The 23,210-nt window shown below is 39.6% G+C and overlaps 1 protein-coding gene across 2 annotated transcripts in view; it reads right to left on the reverse strand.

Annotated features, from left to right (window-relative positions):
* LOC136828583 (cotranscriptional regulator ARB2A) overlaps positions 1-23,210 on the reverse strand; it is a 323,128-nt gene that overhangs the window by 73,736 nt on the left and 226,182 nt on the right. For both annotated transcript variants that reach the window (XM_067086591.1, XM_067086590.1), the window contains 4 exons: positions 6,348-6,448; positions 5,556-5,749; positions 4,345-4,489; positions 27-146 (listed from right to left, as the gene is read on the reverse strand). In XM_067086591.1, the coding sequence (XP_066942692.1) occupies positions 27-146; positions 4,345-4,489; positions 5,556-5,749; positions 6,348-6,448 (560 nt within the window). The remainder of the gene's footprint in view (positions 1-26; positions 147-4,344; positions 4,490-5,555; positions 5,750-6,347; positions 6,449-23,210) is intronic.

Here is a 23,210-nt window from a genome sequence, read left to right on the forward strand (position 1 = left end):
ACATATACCACTGGTTAGGGTCTTACCAGCTCTGTGGTGACGCAGCCGCCGTAACTGTGGGCAATGAGGGCAATGTGTTTGGCTTTTGCTTTGTGCACAAACTTCTTCCATACGTAGCGGGCGTGTTCTTCTGGGGAGGAGCTACCCTGTTATATGGGAAAATAAGAAAATTAAGCAAAAAATAACAAATTAAAGCATAAATTTGTATTTTTTTTAACATACAAACCCATAATATCATATGACAGGAGATCCTTAGGCACGCATGCGCATCACGGCTATGAGTAGACTTGCTTTGAAGCTTAAAATGGACTCTCGTCTATCTAAGCCACCCTGTGATATCTGAATTTGTCAATTCTGACTGTCCTTTTGTATAAATTTGGTTCTAACACCTGGTCTGTCTTGCTACTTCAGAATTTAAAACTGCCTGTCTGTCAGCATTAGACTTAAACATCTATTTTGGCCTTCGCGTCCCCATGAGACGTTTCGTACTGTCAGTACATCTACCATAAACTTTTTAATTCTGTAAGGCTGTCTTTCGCAATCTGTCTGTCTACTGGTCTCACTCTGATTCTTGTTCTAATATTCATTGTAGCTGTTTTTCTTTCCTTAGATTTCAATATAGTGAAAGTATATATATATATATATATATATATATATATATATATATATATATATATATATATATATATATATAATATATATATATATACTGTATATATATATATATATATATATATATATATATATATATATATAGTGTGTGTGTGTGTGTGTGTGTGAGAGAAAGACAGAGACAGAGACAGAGAGAGAGAGAATGGAATTTTGTGGTCACCTATGTTTACAGGTTAAAAATTTAGCATTTGACAACGAAAATATGTCAGCAAAAGAACCGAAACAAAACTGACATCCAATTACGGATCTCTTGAAACTAAATTCAGATGTCGCAAAACAGAGAAGGAAAAAGAAAGCAGCAAAGATTATGAAATCAAACGGGAAAAGTTGAATTAAATGGGAGAGGGTTGATGCAACCACTGGAATAATGGGATCATAATCAAAAGTTCCAGTTAAATAAGAGTGAATGAGCTCTCACCTCGCGTGAGGCCGAGCCTCGTTGTCAGCCCGGGTGGGGGAAGGGTTGGTGGGGGATCCGGAAGGGAAGGGAGACATGACACATCCACCCTCCTCCCGCAAACCTGCATGTACGCACCGGGTGGGTGCAGGGTTGGTAGGGGGTCGGGATGATAGGGAGAATGACGGGCAGCGCCAGTTTCCAGCGCAGCTCGTACTGTAATAAGCACCTATATTGCAACCCCAATTTCTTCCCTGTAAAAGCTTAGTACTCCTGAACAGATAATCGAACCTTGCAACTAGAATCTAACTTCTCTAATTCTCTTATGCGCACAAATGAATAGAAAAATCAAGATAAGGATTTATACTAAGAAGAGTGTCAAGCAAATCAGCAGAATATACAGAGTAAGAGTCAAGTTTCAGCACAAATATAATCCAAACTCAAAACATATCAAACCGGCGCAAGGAAACAATCATATGAGTTTCTGTTCCAAATGAGGCAGCTTGGGCCAGCCTTGAATTGCTAGTTCCTAGGAAGAGCATGAGAAGTTTATAAAATTTTAAATACTGCAATAAAGGGGGAAAAGGGAAAATCTTAAACTACTCTGTATCCATATTAAGAAGTCGTAATTTCAAGCCATATCAAAGTTGAGCTTGTGTAATCTCGGTTATGACCTCAATTCAATATGGACATACTTATAATGATGGTTTATATATATATATATATATATATATATATATATATATATATATATATATATATATATATATATATATATATATATACTGTGTGTGTGTTCTATTAGTGATTTTATCATAATTTTTATGTTACCTTTAATTTAGCTTAGTAAATTTATGTACCTCACCTCTTTAATTTTTCATTTCGCTACCTTGTTTTCTACAGGATATATATTTACTTTACTTAAATTATTCTTCACCTTATAATTTCCACTGATCTGTTCCCTCTTAACATGAACTGTATATGTAACATCTAGCAAAAGAGTATTTATACCAAAAATTTACTCGAATTATCAAATGCATCTCCCTTAACTGTAATAACTTCATTGCATAATCTCAGATAAAACTTTGGTAGTCTATCACCATAACTTTTCATCATCTTTTACTTAGTTGTTATAAGTTTTCTTGCCAGCATTCTGAAGTCATTTACAAAATGGTATTCTATTTTGTTTTCCGGAGACACACACAAAAAGCACTCGTAAATCGTGTAGGAAAGTATGCCCAAAAAAAATTTCATAGAAAACGTACCTTTAACTCAATAAAGAAAACGCCACTCGACAGGTACCTAATGTATGTTAAATCTTGTTAAGTCTCCTAACTTATTGATGACTTAAAACAAAAATACATTTTGATTACCATGAAATTACATATAAAAACGCATTGCACACACATATTAACTGCTACGAATAATCAACCATAAGAATCGTTAATTTTATAAAGGTCAATATGAAGAGCAAATGGAGAATTATAATTACTGAACTGACAACTTAACCCATAAACTTTACTAAAAATCATGCAGAATAACATGTAACAAACAGTGAGAGAGTCTCTTCAAAAAAGCCATAATTCTGGAAATATATAACCTTCGAAATAGGCGTAGGCTAAACAAATTGGTGGAAACTCCTCGACAAAAATAAATAAATGCTTATTTAATAAAAGCCGTGCAATTCGTACAAAGCCTAACACACACAAAAATTACATTAGGATTCATATAACGGCTGGAATGAGTTCATAATATCCCATGTATGGACATTTTATTTGGGCCAGACAGATAAGTTATCAAATCTTAGTAAATCAGCATAAATATTCAATTGGAACTCGCCAAAATAATTGAGGTGTTTTTGTGTACCTAAGGGAAAAATCACACAGGATTGATTGGTCTGATAGAAGCGGCACTACAAGAAGTAAAAATTTTGTGGCCAGAAACATCCTCGAATCAGTATAATACAACTATAAAAAAAAAAAAATAATGACTGTTAGAAATCCTTAGCCTCGCCTTACTTTATCCAACTACCTGACTTAATCCTAGACAGGTGTTCCATACCTGAGGTTTTAATCCAAATTTAAGGGCCTTTGTATGGTTATATGTAGGTAAAATGGTTAATTATATGTAAAAAAAAGTCTCTGCTCCTCCCGATAAATACTGAAATTTGTTAAGTAACGAATTTTTACAATACCCTACACAGTACCCTGGAACCAACGCCCATAACTTACATTTGAACAGCAATTCCATATACAGCCATTAAAAGCCTACCATAACCATGACGTTGTAATTGTCTTTTAATTTAAAATGTTAATTTACTTGTTCCATTTACAAATTATAGACTGCAACTCCTGTAATTCTCAACATTTGAAGTAGGACAAGATTAAGTTTTCTGATGCTAATTCAAGCTTTGTTCGCTTCCCATTCTTTGTTTTACAAGATCCTTACTAATTCCATAATAACCATATCGACTGTTTCATTAACGAATAAAGTTTAAATTTGGGTTCCTCCATTCCTTTTCCATTTTTCCTATTTTTTCTTTTGGAAGCCTTGCATTTATGTGCAAATTCAAAAATGATTTTTTGCAGAAATTAGCCATAACCCAAAATTTCCATCCTTCCTTCCCTAAATGGTATCCAGGCAAATAAGAGGCTTAATTATGCACTTCTCAAGACTGCGAAATACTGAACTGTTTGTTCCACCCTCTAGTGATTGTAGCATACACCAGCCTAGATGTTTTCAGCCACCCACCTAATACAAACATCTCCCTTTTGCGTGTACAGGTGTACCACATAGAAAGAATAAGCTTCTGGAATGTTTGTATTCCTGAGTGCTGATTAATGTACAGTAATTCCATTTAACATCTTTTATAATGAAAGACACGCATAAACACACACAGAAGAGAGACAGACAAACAGACAGAGAGAAAATAAGGGTAATCATTAAATTATTAAAGACATAATGACGATGGAATGCCAAGAGAGAGATGCAATAATCCTTGCAGAGAAAGAGGTGATTAACTTCACTCACTACTGCAGGAGAAGAAATCAATTAAGCTTTGAAGAAAACAATTACACTCTATACCAGAGAGAATATGGTACGGAAACAAACAAAATGAGAACTGGAAACTCTTTCAGCGTCTATTCTTGACTAAGAGGAGGCCTACACACAAAGCTATAAAGACCCAGAAAGTTTCAAAGGAGAGAACGCTTGATAAAAACTTGAACAAAGAAATACCAGAATATCTTAATTTATCAGCATTGACATCTCCATACCTTAATTTTCTGCCTTTTATGACTGCCCTTAGTTGTGCAGCTATTGTCGTTTGTGTTCATGACTAATATTCCATAGCCTAACTTCTGTGCTTCTTTAATGAATGGGATTTGTGTTCCCCAATCCAAACTCTCATTGATTATCAATCTGAAATTTGAAAATAAGTTTCAAAAACATTTTATGTGATGGGAGAAAATAGTAAAGTGCAAGCTAAAATGTAAAAAAATATATAAAATATAGTCAGGGCAATATGATATCATTCTCCATCCTTGACTAGGACTTTGTAAAACCAACATTGTCAGATGTGATTTCAAACTAAGCCAAAAGCTTTCTTTCCTGAATTGGGTTAGAAATCATTTTCCCAGTGTAAAATACAAAAAAAAATTACCATGCAAATTTTATGCCAAAAATACACATGTATGAACTGTCATGTATGTTTTGTATGTTAGTGCAAGATGTGTTCTGTAACTCCACAGCTCAAGACTTGTAACTAGGTCGGGAAATTTCGTATTGTGAACATGTTCAGATCTTAAGCATTGCTATATACTGTATAAGAATTGCAATGTTATTCTGTTAGTTTAGTTCTACCTCAGGTAGAAGGGTGATTACTAATTGTATTCTAAGCTCATAAGCTCATAAGTTTTGTATTGTATTGATTATATGTACGAGTGCTTGTATTACTTTCTAATCTCTTACATCTAGAATAATCTGACAATAAGAATGATATACCAAATTAACAGCTCAACTCTTACCATTTAAGGTAAATATTAGAAGTAAATTGTGATAGTAATATATAACTGCCATCATCATAACAAGAACATGTCACTAGCTAAGCCCTTGTAATATCAAAAAACGAAAACACAAAGCAATTGAGAATAACACTACGAAGAGGTGTAAGATACCTGTCATAACCAATTTGTAACTGAACAATACAGAAGACACAACTAGAAAGAAAACTTCCAACAAAATTTTCCAGTGGGTAGTGGGCATACCACAAACAGCGCATAAATAAAAGTGAACTTTTTGCAAGATGAAGGACACCAGTGTTCAACAAACCTTAACTGTGAAAAGAAAAAATCCTAGAGCTACCCTAGAAACAAGGAGAAACCTGCAAAACCTTCTGAAGATTCTACAATATAGGCAATTCACAGACAAAATGAGAACATTCTTCACTACCTTAAAAAAACAAATAAAAAAACAGATTATAACGTACCTTCGGGCCCACTGCCCAGCGCGAACAACTCCGCTTCCATGGATGAGGATTAATAATCTATCAGCATTCTCAAGAGCATCCTCTGATAAAAATATGAATGTGCTGGGTTCATTCTTGGAGGCATCAACTGGAATGGGGCTCCTTTTCAGGTTGCATTCTGACTCCAAAAGTTTGTAAACTTCTTCTGTTATAACCTACGAAAGAAATTAGAGACTAGTTTTTATTTATTGCCATTACCTTTCTTATTTTCTTCAAAATCCAAAGAAAAGTAACTCAGCTATGTATTTCATACTTGGAAAAATTATAATGAAAATAAAAAATAATCATGAATGGAAAATGGCACATTAAGTAAAAAAAAAAGACGATGAACAGAAATGCACAAACTCTATATGTGTGCATGTACATAACATAATAAATATAATAACATAACAGGAACAAAAACTTATAAGCACTAAAATATACAAATCACAAGCAACACATGTAAACCTGGACTTGAGACCTGTTTCTTCATCAACCACGTAGGAAGTTTATCATCAATCAGTTTACTAACAAAAAGTTGCCAATTCAAGATAAAGTCCCTACCAACCATAAAAATATTTGCAAATCCAAAAATTGCCGATATGTCATATTAAGTGGTGTGTTAAGAGTAAAAATCAGGCAATCCTAGTATTCCAAAATTAAAATCTCTTTTGTAATAGATTGTTTTTAGAAATTTATCATCGACAAACTTAATATCAATATAAAAAAAGTGGAAAAAAAAATCATACTTTGGGAAAAAAGAAAATGCATTACCTCTCCCAGTGCTTCATAATGCTTTTGATTGTAGGTTTGATCATCTTCTCGTACAACAAACACAAATGGTTCCCCTGTCTTTATATTATTCAACATTCCGTCTGCAATAATTAAAAAAAATTATGAAGTCGACAAGTATCTTCAACCAGTTTCCTATGGACTGAGAAATACTTTGGCAAAAAAGAAAAGGTTTCACATTTAAGTGGATAACAGTTTTAATCACAGTATTCAGTACATAGCATATCACATAATAGCAAAATGCATTAGAAAATTTTGCTACAGGAGGAAATAAACAGGGAAGTAACATTAAAGGATGTCTTTAGATCTTGCATTCTTTTATTACAGAATGTTTTGTAATGCAATCTGTTGTATGTTAACAAATTGCATTACAAAACATTCTATAATAAAAGAATGCAAGATCTTTTCTAAACTTGGAAGAATATACTCAAAACAGGATTTAAGAAAGTGAGAACTGTACTACAAACCTCTGTACACCTAATGGAGTGAGTATCAATATACAGTACTCATTATTTCTGTGTGCACAAATGATACACTAGCGGTAATGGTCTCCATATGTAGACTTTATGTTGTCCATCCTGAGACCAGCATCTCACCACAGATCCCTATATAAATATTCAGAAAGAATCTATCTTGGACAAAGCTTTGGAAGGCCTCTAAAAGTACCCAGATTAAAAGTACTTTGGACCAAGATTGGGACCACCCTAATAAAAGAACCAAAATGAGTATGCCTTGGCCAAAGCTTTGGGAGACCTCTACATAAATACCCAGAATGAGGCTACCTTCATCCACTTTGGAAGGTTTTTATTTAAGTACACAGAATAATAGTACCTTTGGGAAAGCTTTGGAAGGACCCTGTATCACTGAGGTCTCCAGATCCAAACTTTGGATGGCCCTATGTAAGTATCCAGAATGAAGGCACCTTTGGGAGACCCCTACATAAGTATCAAGAATGAAGGTAACATGGCCAAAGATTCTGCAGACTCTATCAAAGTACCCAGAGGAAAGTTGCCCTGCTCCAGGCTCTGGAAGGAACCTATATAAGTATCCAGAATGATGGTAGTCATGGTTCAAGTTTTGGGGGGCCCTCTATATGTATCCAAAAGAAAGATTTCTTTCCCCAACCTTTTGAAAGCCTTTCCAGAATGAAGGTACCATAGCTAAAGTTTGGAAGGACCCAATATAAATATCCAGAATAAAGGTACCATGATCCATATTCTGGAAGCCCTATATAAGTATTCAGAATGAAAGTGCCTCAGCCCAGGCTACAGAGGGTCCTTTCATAAGTATTTGGAATATAAATAACTTAATCCAAAGCCTGGGATGTCCTTCTATAAGAATCCATTTTGCAAATACAAAGGTACCTTGGTCCAGGCTCTGAAAAGTCCCTTTATAAGCACCCAGAATAAAGGAATCTTGTTCTAAAGTTTGGAGGTCCCTATATAAGAAACCAGAAAGAAGGTACCTTGGCTCAAGCTTTGGAAAGCCCCTTATACAAGTATTTAAAATAAAGGTACCCTTGCAAAAGTTTTGTAAAGCCTCTATATAAGAATCCAGCATGAAGGTGACTTTTCCCTGGCTTGGCAAGGCCTCCATCTAAGACACTAGAAAGTACCTAGACACACAAATTTGGGAGTCCCCCTATAAGTATCCAGAATGAAGGTACTTGTCCCAATCTTGGGAAGGCCACTATATAATTATCCAGAATGAAGGTACATTGCACCAAGCTTTGGTGGGTCCCTAAATAAGCATCCAGAATAAAGGAAGGTACCTTAGGCCAACCTTTGGAAGGCTTGTATAATTTTCATCCTCAAAGTACCCTGGCCCAGTCTCTGTAAAGTCCCTATTACTGAACAAGTATCCAGAGGAAAGGCACCCTGTCCTACCTCTGGAAGTCTCTTTTATATGTATCAAGAATGAAAGCACCTTGATCCAATCTTTGGAAGGCCCCTCTTTAAATATTCAGAATTAATATACCCTGATGAAAGCTTTGGAAGGCCCGTATTTAAGCATCCAGAATGAAGATGCCTTGGCTCAAGTTTTGGAAAGTTCCTATAAAAGTATCCACAAAGAAGGTACCCTGGTCCAGGCTTTGGAAGACCCCTATATAAATATCCTTAATGAAAATACCTTGGTCCCAGCTTTGGAAGGTCCTCTATATGTATCCATAATGAAAGTACCTTGGTCCAAGCTCTGGAATGAAGGTATCCTGGTCCATGATTTGGAAAATTCCATTATTAGTATTCCAGAATTAAGGAACTTTGGAAGGGCCATGTATGTACACAGAATAATGGTACCTTGGTTGAAGCTTTGGAAAGTCACTCTATAAATATACGGAATGAAGGTACCTTGCCAAGCTTTGGAAGGTCCCTATATAAGTAATCATACTGAAAATATGGTCCAGGCTTTTGTAGACCTCTTTATTAGTATCCAGGCTTTTGTAGACCTCTTTATTAGTATCCAAAGCCAAGGTATCATGGCCCAAGCTCTTGAAGGTCCTTACATAAATATACAAAACGAAAGTATCTAAACCCAAGCTTTGGAAAAACCTATAAATTACCAAGAAGGACAGCATCTTGCCCAATTTTGTAAAGTCCCTATGTAAATATCCAGAGTGAATATTCTTTAGTCTAATCCTTGGAAGGCCCTTACAAGCTTTATTAGATCCCTATATATGTATTGAATGTAAAGGTACCTTGGTCCAGGCCTTGGATGGCCCCTATATAGGTACCCAGATTGAAGGTACCTTGGCCCATGCCAAGGAAAGCCCCTATACACTGTAATTATTTATGATTAATGCACTCAGTTCCAAGCTTATGAGGGGACCCTTGTAAGTATCAAGAATAATGGTACCTTGGTCCAAGCTTTTGATATCCCTTCTCTACCGAACATGAAGGTAATTTGCCCAAAATTTGGAAGGCCATGGATAAGTATCCGGAATTAAAGTACCCTGCTCCAAGCTTTGGAAGGCCCCTTCATAAGTAACCAAGATGACGGTACCTTTACCAAAGTTTTAGAAGCCCCTATATAAGGATCTATAATGAGGGTAGCTTGGTCCAAGCTCTGGAATACTATATATATACATATATATATATATATATATATATATATATATATATATATATATATATATATATATATATATATATATATATATATATATATATATATATATATATATTTACGTTTTTCCGTGGTTTTAGTTTGAAATATGCTCTGTGAGACAGATAGCAACAATTTAAGGTAATTTAGCCTTGTGATTCTGACTTCGTGGGTGCAGGAAAACGTAAAAAAAGGAGGAAAACAAAGGAGAATTTCATATGAGCATAGGGCTTTGGTTACTGAGGGAAATATTACGTAAAACACGTGGGGCACATTTAAAGTAGTGTATTTACATAAATGACATTAGTAATGCGGAAAGAGGAACTCAGTAGATTGAATGAAACTGGGGAATTCCAGCCACAGTCCGAGAAGCTTCCACGATAGGATCCCTCTGAAATGAGAGATATGCACATTATACGCCAGTAATGAAAATAGACAAAAGAATAATGAATTCGAAGCTGCACTGAGGGTGCCAAAGGAGTAATAAAGAATTAATACTGCCGATGCAAGAGGCGCACGGACATTAGACAAGGGAGATTTCTGGCTTTCTCTTTAAGAAAATATTACGAGACAAAAGCGTGACTGAAATGGGGCTCTTCAGGGCACTTTACCTTAGCAGATTTTCCGAGGGCGCGTGAAGGCGGTCCGTGGATGACTTGCGATTTCCGAGGACGAGTTTCTTCCACGTGGTGAGATGCAAGGGCTTCCGTAAAGGGGCAAGGCGATGGGGACTCCTCGAAACTCCAAGCAATGGCGTGTGGGCTCGAGGAATACGGTCGAAGGGCACGAGGAAAAGTATACTTTGGAAAGGGCCACGTGGTTAGGATGCAAGGGCATCGATGGGGCCAGGTGTTGACGGCGTCTTCACTCCATATCTTCCAGCCCGCGTGTGTGTGTCGACCTCGTGGGTTTCTGCTTTTTATCCCCTCCTATGGGGCAGGGGGGCGTCCAACACAGATGCTTTGACTCATTGCACCTGCTGCCCGCAGGGGAGGTTTTGGCCTGTAGGAGAAACACCCAAGCCAGATTACTTTTGCCTCGAAGGAAAGATCTTTATCAAAAATGGGAGCGCCTTTAATCTTTTAACCCTTGTTTTTAAGTCGATAGACAGATGGTCTATCGATCGGCCGGCTGGCAGTAAATGAACAACCAACAACAACAAAGGAGGGGGGGGGAGGCAATTTGCTAGCGAATTCTTGCTAATCATAATACCTCCCCATACAAGATGATGTACATACCTCCTTCGGGTGTGTACATCGATATTCAAGAATGAGCGGCAAATGCTTTACGTTACTCTACATTCTGCCTTGCAATGAACTTTACTCCTAAGGGTTTTATGAAGCTGTGACATTGCTTTTAATAACACATTGGGACAATTTTCGTTAACAGAACGCAAAGTGATTTAAACACTTGCAAAAGAATAATTACTTTAGATTTGGTTACCCACTGTAACTTTATAAAGTGACTAGAACAATTGTGAATTAATTAAGATTATAGGACCACGTATATGAGGCTATGGCCAACAAATGAAAAGAAATGGTTATTGTTCAAGAATTAAAATACACGGTTACTTAATTTTAGATAAAATGCATGCGGTTAGTACAATCTGCCTTGAAGAGGCTGTGTAAATGAAAAACAGCGTTTATTTTTGTAAATGACATCCCCTTTTACGCGATACTGTAATGACTATACAAATTCGCATTGATAATTTATCTTCGTTTTAACGTGCTTTGCTCAGCTATCGTTCAACGCGAGCTGAGGGATGACCCACACACCGGGAATTTGACAGTCGTGTGCGGGCGAGAGTATTCGCGAGGTTTTAATTCGCTAACCTTAAACTACGCTAATTTTATGCGTCCACTGCCCACTCGAGTACTCCATGTTATGACGGGGCGAGCAGACAAAAGATGTGGGGTCTTATAATGGAAGGGGAAAAAGGGATAATAATAACAAAAGGAAAATTACCAAGACGTTACGAATGAAACTTGACCGCATATGAAAGGCAGGACACGTCCCTCAGAGCTTACAAAAGGGGCATTTAAATCACAAGGGCAAGGTTTTATGACTCGCGATTCATTAAAATAAAGATAACTAAATGACTAAAAGAAAGTAAATGATATTGGCAGAGGAGCTAAGGGAAAAAGAGTGAGGGTTTTATTATGTTAGGCGGGAATTTATTTTCCTTCGCCTATAAATTACGGCCCGGACTATCACTTCAGTCCCAGGGCGAGGAAAGTGCACCCGAAGGGCGCGACTCCTTCAGGAGGGGCTGACACGCACGCCCGGTGCCAGGGTATGGGCGCAAGGGCGTGCCACTTCTCACTCTGTTATTCTTAATGATTTATACATTGTGTGGGGAATGGTATCCCGTATTTAATTGCCTCTTGTGGTGATAATTTAAGGGAAGATTAATAGAAGGTGATAAGAAATAGAAGTTCCTGAGGAACGGAGGAAGATAGAGGAGGGCCTGACATCCCCTTCTGGATTAGGGGTGCCAAGACCTTCGAAAGATGAAATGGTGGCACAGGTGCCATGGGAGCTCTAGAGCTCTTTGTAAACTACCTGGAATTTCCCACGCCCGTGGTAATTTCGCCTCGAGTCTTTCTTAATGGGACAGTCGTCCTCGGCCAGGGAAGCGGAGGGCCCGCGACCGGAGGGCGGCACGGAGTACCACCTGGGCCTGCTGATGCGACAGCTGACGCAGGAGTGTTCCGTGCGGGTTCTACCATGATCCGTCGCGGCTCTTGTAGTTCATCGGCCAAGTGAGATATGGCAGAATCCTGACTTGCAATTGCGTCGGCGACGGGCTGAGGCAGAGAGGAGGCGGTCGGGGGTGGCGTGAGCGGCTCGCAGGTAACGTTGACCAGCTCAGGCACGGGTTGCGAGGCCGCAGCTGCAGGTGAGCTTCCGCGGTGGTCGGGAGGAACCGTCTCTCTGACCGACGCTGGTAGCGGTGCCAGGCCGGGGGAAGAGAGGGGGTCCTGAGTTGGATCCCGTGAATGGAGATCGGCGTAGCGCTTTGGCGCTGGCACTAGGGCAGCGTCAGGCCCTATCAGAGGTTTCTTGGGCTCGTCGGTCAGGACGGACAAAGCTTGGCCCTGCTCGGGGCATGCAAGTGGCACCGGCAGGAATTTGGCATCTCCTGAAGGGAGATTTGATTGGGGCCCTGGCACTGGCACTGAGGCAGGGCCGGGCACTGGAATTGGATCGGGAACCGATCGAGGGGGCCACTGTACATCGTACTCAGGGGGCACTGGTGGGGACTGCACGTCCTTCTGGTACCCAGGGGGCGCCAGTCTTGGCTGAGGGATAAGCGGGGAGGATTACTCGCGCCCGCGAATGATTCGGGGAATGGGGACCCCTAGATTGTCGTGATTTCGGTGGGGACTGAAAGTCCTGTCCCAGGATGACGTCATAGCCTCCGGGGAGATGGCTTGCTACTGCAAGATTGCAAATTTTGGATTGGTGAGGTCTTGTGACTCTCAATTGGACCGTAGGGAGTATCATTTTAAATTGATTTATTCCCTCGATCGTGACGAGTTTTCGTCTATTGACGATAGCTCCGTAGGGAACTCTGTCCCTTCGGATGAGGGAGATTTGCGCTCCCGAGTCCTCGAATGCAGTGACTCGGCGCGCGTGGCTACCTCGTGGAGGAGTCACGTATACAGGCCCTTCGGCGGGAGGGCCTAATGACTGGGGATCTGTGACGGCCAAGGCGACGGTGGGAGTATTTGATTTATTATTGCGTGGGCATTTTGCCCATGCGGGAGAGTGGCCATAAACCTTGCACGCCGTGCAAAAGGTCTGGCTAAAGTCTTTCCGCGCTGCCCCTGTGGAGGGCGCAGGCGAGTTATTTGTCAGTTTTCCGGGAGAGAGAGGAGCCGGTTTCTTGTTCCGGCACTGTTCGGAGGAATGCCCCGTTTTCTTGCAATAATGGCAAGTTAGGGGCTTGCCCGAGTTCCCATTTTTGTGGGAATTTGAACCTCTGAGGAGGGATGGGGGATTTATTTTCTGCCCCATGGATCCTTCTTGAGGGTGGTGAGTTTCCCACATATCTGCTATTCGGCAACACTCGGTGAGTGTTGCTGGGGCTTTTTCCACTATATGAGTGGCGAGGGCAGGAGGGGCGTAGCGCAGGAAATGCTCGAATTTAAACCGCTCGAGTACCTCGGCGGTGTTAGTGGCTCCTTCGAATCGAGCCATTTTGTCAACGCCCGCTCCGAATGGTACGCCCAATCGGACCAAGTCTGGCCTGCTTCTCTGGGCTGCTCTCTCAACGTCTCCTCCACCGCTCGGGGGTAATCTCGACGCCTTCGTAACTGCTTGGCGTACAGCTTCCCAGTTTCCCGATCGTCTGCGGGAAGGGCGTGGTAGGCAATGAGGGCCTTTCCGCCCAGGAATTTAGTGAGAACAAGGGAGATTTCTGCGGGGAGAGATCGCAGCACTCCAGGACTCGTTCGGCCCTTTCAAGCCATACTTCGGGTTCGGACTCTGTCCATTTTGGCATGAACGAGTGAGCCTGGCTGAGGGCACTCATTCCCGCGGCAGGGGCGGGGGTGGCGTGCTGTCGTTCTAGCACCTGGAGCTCATGGGCGCGTTCTCTCTCTCTCTCTCCTCACGTTCTCTCTCCCTCTCTGCACGTTCTTTTTCCTCCCGTTGTTCTTGAGCGATTCGTTCTCTCTCCTCTCGTTGTTCTTGGGCAATTCGTTCCCTCTCTCTCTCTGCACGTTCTCTCTCCCTCTCTGCACGTTCTTTTTCCTCCCGTTGTTCTTGAGCGATTCGTTCCCTCTCCCTCTCTTCACGTTCTCTCTCCCTCTCTTCACGTTCTCTTGCTCTCTCCACCTTGGCATCGTCCACTCGTTCTTGAACCCATGCTCTCAGATCTTGCCCGATAGTCCCATGTCCTTCCCAGCGGACATGTAGAATTTGAAATCCTCGTTTTGTTGGGCTCTGGTATTAGCCATTTTGAAATAATGGTTATATGATATGTCTGAAAAGACTCAGGTTGTCTGAAAAGACTCAATTGCAGGAATCTGAAACACTCAATGGTTCAGACTGCAGGAGAATGGATCTGTCTGAATAAGACAGGTGATTAGTAAGTCTGAGGAGACCTTTTTGTTAAAATTTGATATGTCTTGGAAAGACGTGGTTGGAGTTGTTCTAACGAACTAGAATGATCAGTCCCGTAAGGGCTTAGATGTGTGTGAACTACACTATATAATGTCTCAAAAGGACTTAATTTTGGGTTCCCGCAGGAATGAGAAATTCTCGCCACGTCAAGGACGTAGAATTTTTGTACGAGTCTCTGAGGACTGGAATTTGGAGAAATTCTCGCCACGTGCGAGAGAATTTTAGGAGTCTCTGAGGACTGGAATTTGGAGAAATTCTCGCCACGTGCGACGTAGAATTTTAGGAGTCTCTAAGGACTGGAATTTGGAGAAATTCTCGCCACGCATTTACGAGAATTTTAGGAGTCTCTGAGGACTGGAATTTGGAGAAATTCTCGCCACGTCGACGTAGAATTTTAGGAGTCTCTGAGGACTGGAATTTGGAGAAATTCTCGCCACGTGCGACGTAGAATTTTAGGAGTCACTTAGGACTTGGAATTTGTGGAATTTGGAGGAATTCTCGCCACGTCACGACGTAGAATTTTAGGAGTCACTTAGGACTTGAATTACGATTCGTCCCTTAGGACTTAGAAATTACTAACGGGAAACCCAAAGAAAAATGTATGCTGGGAAATGAATGGGGAAAAAAAAAAAATGCTACACACGCGGGCATGGGCGGGGTGGGGGTGCAGGTCGTTTGGCCAACACTGGAGGTATTTTTAGATTCTGGGTGAATGAACCCGTATATTTATATACCGTCTGGGATTCGGAGAATTTCCCAGTCGTCTGAGAGGATAACAGTACAACGGCCTAGTAATTTTCCCTATAAGCAGAGTTTAAATTTCGCTTTCCTAACACCTACTCGAATACTAACTACACTGAGAGAATTTTCAGCAATGCAAGCTGACTTCGTCGTGTCCCACGTGGGAATTTTATTCGCGCCTCAATAACAGTTCACTAATTCGAAATGAGAAGTAAAATTTATCACAGAGGAATTTCTTTCGCACTATTCCTCGAAGCAAAAGATATGGCAAAGATTTTAACACAGAGGAATTTCGCACTATTCCTCGAAGCAAGGATGGTTAGCACTGGTTATTTCCTAACTACCTATCCTGAAAGGCATGCATTAACGAATCTAATACGGTTCTTTTCTCTCAGTGATTACATGCGTCCTATTTCTAATTCCTAGGAACAGTCACGATTGTAAAAGGTTTTGCTAAGATTAACACATTACTTACGTGGAATTTTCTGGATCTGTGTGCTGGTTTTACACAAAAGGTTCGTAATTGTCTCGTACCCAGCTTAGCTTTGCTAATAGCTGATCTGGCAAGTTGCAAATGCAATAAAGCAACACTAGGGGAACTGCAACTGCAAAACGAGATCTATGGCCAGGTCGCCATTTTTACGTTTTTCCGTGGTTTTAGTTTGAAATATGCTCTGTGAGACAGATAGCAACAATTTAAGGTAATTTAGCCTTGTGATTCTGACTTCGTGGGTACGGGAAAACGTAAAAAAAGGAGGAAAACAAAGGAGAATTTCATATGAGCATAGGGCTCTGGTTACTGAGGGAAATATTACGTAAAACACGTGGGCACATTTAAAGTAGTGTATTTACATAAATGACATTAGTACGGGAAAGAGGAACTCAGTAGATTGAATGAAACTGGGGAATTCCAGCCACAGTCCGAGAAGCTTCCACGATAGGATCCCTCTGAAATGAGAGATATGCACATTATACGCCAGTAATGAAAATAGACAAAAGAATGATGAATTCGAAGCTGCACTGAGGGTGCCAAAGGAGTAATAAAGAATTAATACTGCCGATGCAAGAGGCGCACGGACATTAGACAAGGGAGATTTCTGGCTTTCTCTTTAAGAAAATATTACGAGACAAAAGCGTGACTGAAATGGGGCTCTTCCAGGGCACTTTACCTTAGCAGATTTTCCGAGGGCGCGTAGAAGGCGGTCCGTGGATGACTTGCGATTTCCGAGGACGAGTTTCTTCCACGTGGTGAGATGCAAGGGCTTCCGTAAAGGGGCAAGGCGATGGGGACTCCTCGAAACTCCAAGCAATGGCGTGTGGGCTCGAGGAATACGGTCGAAGGGCACGAGGAAAAGTATACTTTGGAAAGGGCCACGTGGTTAGGATGCAAGGGCATCGATGGGGCCAGGTGTTGACGGCGTCTTCACTCCATATCTTCCAGCCCGCGTGTGTGTGTGTCGACCTCGTGGGTTTCTGCTTTTTATCCCCTCCTATGGGGCAGGGGGGCATCCAACACAGATGCTTTGACTCATTGCACCTGCTGCCCGCAGGGGAGGTTTTGGCCTGTAGGAGAAACACCCAAGCCAGATTACTTTTGCCTCGAAGGAAAGATCTTTATCAAAAATGGGAGCGCCTTTAATCTTTTAACCCTTGTTTTTAAGTCGATAGACAGATGGTCTATCGATCGGCCGGCTGGCAGTAAATGAACAACCAACAACAACAAAGGAGGGGGGGGAGGCAATTTGCTAGCGAATTCTTGCTAATCATAATAATATATATATATATATATATATATATATATATATATATATATATATATATTCTTTGGAAGATCACTTTATATGTATCCAGAATGAAGGAGATCTGGTCTAAGCTTTGAAAGGCAACTATATTAGGGCACAGAATAAAGGTACCTTGGGCCAAGCTTTGGAGGGCTCCTCTATAAGTAACCATAATGAAGGCAAGGCCCTAAATAAGTATCTGGAATTAAAGTACCCTGCTCCCAGCTTTGGAAGGCCCCTTTGTAAGCTTCCAGAATGAAGGTACCTATGCCAAAGTTTTAGAAGCCCCTATATAAGGATCTATAATGAAGGTAACTAGGTGCAAGCTTTGAAAGGCTTCTCTGTAAGTATCCTAGATGGAAGAACCTTGGTCCAAACTTTGGAATACTCATATATATATAAATATATATAATATATATATATATATATGTATATATATATATATATATATATATATATATATATATATATATATATATATATATATATATATATATGAAATTTTTATCACACCGTGATTTATATACAATCATGAAGCTACAAATGTAAGCAATATCAAATTCACGCTACCTCGGGAATATCTCCGACGGAGAATTGTCGCTTGAAGGGAATTTATATAAGTGTAGCGTGAATTTGATATTAAGCGGCATTTGTAGCTTCATGATTATATATATATATATATATATATATATATATATATATATATATATATATATATATATATATGAAATGAACACATGAGCCAAGCTTTGGAAGGCTCATCTGTAAATGCCCATAATGAAGGTACCTTGTCCTAAGTTTTTGAAGGCCCCTATATAAGAACCAATAATGTAGTTATCCTGACCCAAGCTTCCAGAGCCCAATGTACGTATCCATACTGAAGGTGCCTTAGTTTAAGCTTTGGAAAGCCCAAAGATACCCAACCAGAATAAAGGTATCCATATCCAAGCATTGGAAGGCCTCTACATAATTATCCAGAAAAGACGCACTGGCCCAAGCTTTTGATGCCCTTATAAAAGTATCCAGAAGGAAGGTACCTTGGTCCACACTCCGGAAGGTCGCTATGTAGCTATCCAGAATGAAGATACATTTAGTCCAAGCTTGGGAAGATCCTATAAAAGTATGCAGAATGAAGGAACCTTGGTCCTAGCTTTGGAACAATGCATGACATCCCTTGAGGGGGATTGCCATCTCATCCCTCTCTTATATCCATATCATTTTCTATGTGGGTGCAACAGTTATATTATAAATATTTTATTAAATTACAATCTTTATTTAAAGAACAGTCAGGGATAATAGCTTGTTCTTCCAGAGTACTGTACAGTATATTATTAATTGCCTTATTAAAAAAAATTAATAAAATCTTGAAGATCTTAGACAATAACCATTAAAATACATATACATCACCAAGCGCAGTAACTGCTAACATACTGCATACTGACATACAACTTTTAGTGAGTTTATCTTTGCATAAAAATACTGTGTAGTATTCAAAAAATGGAAAATTCATATACGAGTAGAGGTTGAACAAAAAATGGAAAATTCATTTACAAGTAGAAGTTGAACAATCTTTAAAAATGGAATAACTTTGTATAAGCAATCTATCAGATACTAAAAACTACTCAGATATCTTCTACTTTCCTGATTTTCAACCTACTGAAAATAATCTAAAGAGTATTTACAACACAATTAGCAATTTAGTTACCACACCCTCAAATCACCCTTTATTTTAACAACAATAACCCAATTTTTCTAATCCCATGATCTCTACTTGACCCCCAAAATCTGATTAATTCATTTCATTGGGACATATGTTGCTAAAAACATTGAAAAATTATAAAAAACATCTTTACCAAATGATAAATTATTTTAAGTAAGTAATTATATTAAGTAACAATATTTTGGAGTTGCCTGATGTCTCATTAGCTTGATGTGATGTGTACCAAAATTCATGAAGTTAACTGTACCAGACTATCTTCTCTAGGATCTTTTCAAAATTTCAACTGGTACACTATCAAATAAAGTTTATTAAATGTCAAATTTCAGGGGAATAAATCTCTTCAAAAGGTGAAAGGAGCCTATGCAGTACTATATCAAAATGTCCTCTCCATCTATTCCTTACATTATTATTACTCTCTTATAACTCTTTCCTTTCCCTGTCAGCCATTTAGATTAATACAGAATTCTCTGATTATGTCTGTTGTGTATATTGACCTTAATTTCAGTGTCTGCAGCTTTCCAATGTAAAAAGCACCTCTAATCACATGCATACCTTCCTTAAAATCCCTCCATAATTATTACTTTCTTCTCTCATAGTTTCCAAAACCTGAAATGTGTTTCTGTACTATTCTGCACTAAATTCCTTCACCTTCCAAACATTATTCGTTATTATGCCTCACTCAGAAATGCAATCCACTCTTGATCTTGCAAATATTTTACACCTGCAACAACACAAAAACTGACAGTCATGAGAAGCTCCTTTCCTTAGGATCATGCTCATGAGCCTGCTCAAAAAAGCCACATCAGCTGGAAGTGGCCATAAGCTTAGCCAGTTGGTCAGCACTAGACGTGAAAAGCAAGTCACAGTCGATTCCGAGCCGAGTCGTGAAACAAGAAGGGAGAGTGCTTATTGTGTCAACTGTCCTTGGTGGAGGCCAGTTATGGTCTGTAGCAAAAGGCAAAGCATAGGTTTAAGCAGAAGAATTGCAGTCACCAGAACTGGCACATGCCTCTGATTAATTTATGCCAGTGCATGAGACCAATTACCAAATATTAGAACTAGCAGGCACCTCTTATTACTCCATGTACATGCAAAGGACACATCACTATCAGCTGGGTATAAAGATCTACTTACATAACTAGACTTGGGGTCAGCAGAGTCATGAGTATCTTTCAAACCTCTGAATCTCACTTTGGGTTAGAAACCCAGCTAAAGCTCATAGTCAAGCAAGCCCAACTTGGCTCTTCGACAATCGAGTGGGTACTTATCTCTAACTCTTTTCTCATGACATAAGAATTATCACATTCAAATTAGTTCCTCGCTGGGTGAGCGGGTTCCGTTCTCAGCTACCACTCCGTTGGTCGCGAGTTCGAATCTCCGACCGGCCAGTGAAGAACAAGAGGAATTTGTTTCTGGTGATAGAAATTCGTTTCTCGCTATAATGTGGTTCGGATTCCACAATAAGCTGTAGGTCCCGTTGCTAGGTAACCAATTGGTTCTTAGCCACGTAAAAATAAACCTAATCCTTCGGGCCAGCCCTAGGAGAGCTGTTAATCAGCTCAGTGGTCTGGTTAAACTAAGATATACTTAACACTAGTAGCAGAAGACTAGCTGTTATCAGAGCAATACACAGAGCCTCATGCACAACTGAATAAGGAGTGGTGTCAATTCTCACTAGATTAATGGCAAGATGATGAAGGAGTAGCTTGCAACTTTATCAAAGCAAGAGATATCTCAAATGCATTTCCCACTGAAGTATCAGAACCTAGTACAATATTCTCCCCAGGGGTTGAATTTATACCAACTGGGTGATGATGGTTTATGAAAATTTGACTATGATGCCAAGCTCTGCAGCAATTTTAGCCATTCAACACTTGAAACAGTGAAAAAGGGAGCTGGGAGTGCTTGCACAGCAACATGGAAGAAAGGAAGTGGAAACGGAGGTAAAGTAATTAAAAGACAGCTGGGGCCCAAGGGACACTGCAAACAACCTTTAGTAATGGCCACAGGCGAGGCGCCACATGAGGTGCACTAATAGCACAACCCCCTAAAGGGGTATACCAGTTGGAGGGGCTGCAGGAGTAACCGCCTTGTCATCCAAGGGTATATCAAATGATATCATCAAATCCCATGAGAAAAGCCACAGCTCCTTGGGGAGCCAGAAACTGGTGCCACATGAATGGCATGCGCATCTACGGAAGTTGTGTACATCTCAACCACATCTGAGGAAAAAGACCTCTGGCTACAAGGTTGAAAAAGGGTAACTAAGTGGAGCAGATAAGCCATGCAATAGTTCATTTGATAATACAAGCATGAAATTTGGCAGAAATACTCATTGAGGGATAGACTTTAAGAACCACCTGAAATTCCCTTAGGTGGCCATTTTCCAAGATGACTTATATGACGATTATCGTGAAAAATGCCAATATACTTTTGTATAAATAGCCAAAGTTCAATCATTATTGAGATAAATTAGGGAGTTCTTTGCCATAAAATTGCAGACTTTACTTGGGAGAACAGTCCTTGCCATTCAGGAATCCAATTTTTCGGCCATTTTCCAAGATGGCCGCCAGGTAAGCCTCATATGCAAAATAATCTAATTTTCTTGGTATTTTTACATATTTGGCAATATAACTTGATTTCTATGAGTATTTTTAGCCATTTGTTCATAGATATATTTAATTATATATATATATATATATATATATATATATATATATATATATATATATATATATATATATATGACAAATATACTAACTCATTATTAGCTGTGTCCAAACTTGAGAATTATGATTATGAGTATACTAACGTCTATTCTCCATCATTGTTGAACATCAGTGTTTTTAGACTCCTGGGCAGCTACAAAGTCCCTTTCTCAAAATAGGTGGATACGCAACATCATCTTCCACATATTGCTTTACTACACTCTCACCTAACTGTCCTGATATTTCCAACAGTCTGTCATAAGATATGCTAATTCCATTCTCATGAAGCTTGAAGATTAACTCTCTTTTCTTGTTTTGACAAACACTTTTAGCCCGACATATATGGGAAAAGGTGTTTCACAGTGTTTTGCATGCCTGGGGGTTTTTGACCCTTCAGTATACTTAGAGTAGCAGTTGTACTGTAAAAGCTGCGCAACAGCAGCATCTGACAGTACAACACCATGGTCCATATGGGACCTGATGTCAACACCATGCTCAGTGGTGCACACAAACTGTAGAAGTGCCTGTGGAACAGCTTCCTTTCCAAGTTCTTGTAAATCTTGACTGAATTTTTGTCTCATGAGCAAGCATTTCTCTTCGAATGATATCTGCAGCTTTAGCCAGATGAATAGCTTCACTGTATTTGCTAGCAACAGACAGAATTGTGCCAATGTCTTTTCTGAATGCTAGAAGAACATCACGCCCTTTCCTAAGGGACTCAAGCTCAGGGATCCTAGAGAGTAACTGCCCTTTTAACCTGGTGGTATTGATGTAGATAACGAGTTCAAAAAAAGCCAAAGGATGTAACTCTTTCTGTTGACCATGGCGATTCTCTTCTTGCTTTATCGCATTAAGATATGCTCTCTCTGAGTTGTATAAGTCTGCAAAGCATCGTGGGCGACACTTTAGTTATTGAGCAACAACATCACCTGCACTTAACTCTTCTTCATGTAAAAATCATTGTACCTTTGGAGGGTTTGAGGTTCTTGATCTCTTTCCACGGTTTTCTTCTGTGCCTGATGTACTGGAAGTCACTGTTCTCTTCTGAGCTCTTTTCCATTTGGTATTATTAAACAAAAAGTCTGCAGCCGTTATGATATTTTGCTTTATTTCGTATCAATGTAGTTTCTATACCTTCTCCATCACCTAACCATGCTGGATCAAATAAAAGCACGAAACAATGGTACATTTTTGTGAAATAAGCTACGAGGCGAAATTAGTGTTTTATCACTTTTGTCCTCTTGACAAAGACAACATTTACTCCAATCAGTTTGCATTTTTGGTTTGGCATCCATTATAAGAAAGTTTGAACTTAAGTAGAGCTGGTCATAACCCCCAACATTTATCAACCCTAGAGGAAGAGTCATAAATTAACACGTTAACCGCCATATGTACTCCGCGGTACATTGTAAACAAGACTTGAAGGCCACATGTACCACTGGTGGTACGATTTTGGATTTTTATGAGTTTTCATTGTCATTTTATACAAGTATATAAAAGGGTTAGAAAGGCCATAAAATGCATGCAAATCAAAGTTTAATCATTGAACTTTATAAAAGTAAAAAAATAAAAGCAACCTTCCTGAAATATAAAGGAAAAAAATTTATGTCGTATTCATAATAACGCGACCATTTAAAAAGTAAGCAATAAAGTACAATATTTC

Source organism: Macrobrachium rosenbergii, chromosome 43 (genome assembly GCF_040412425.1).
Source record: "Macrobrachium rosenbergii isolate ZJJX-2024 chromosome 43, ASM4041242v1, whole genome shotgun sequence".
Lineage (NCBI taxonomy): Eukaryota > Metazoa > Arthropoda > Malacostraca > Decapoda > Palaemonidae > Macrobrachium > Macrobrachium rosenbergii.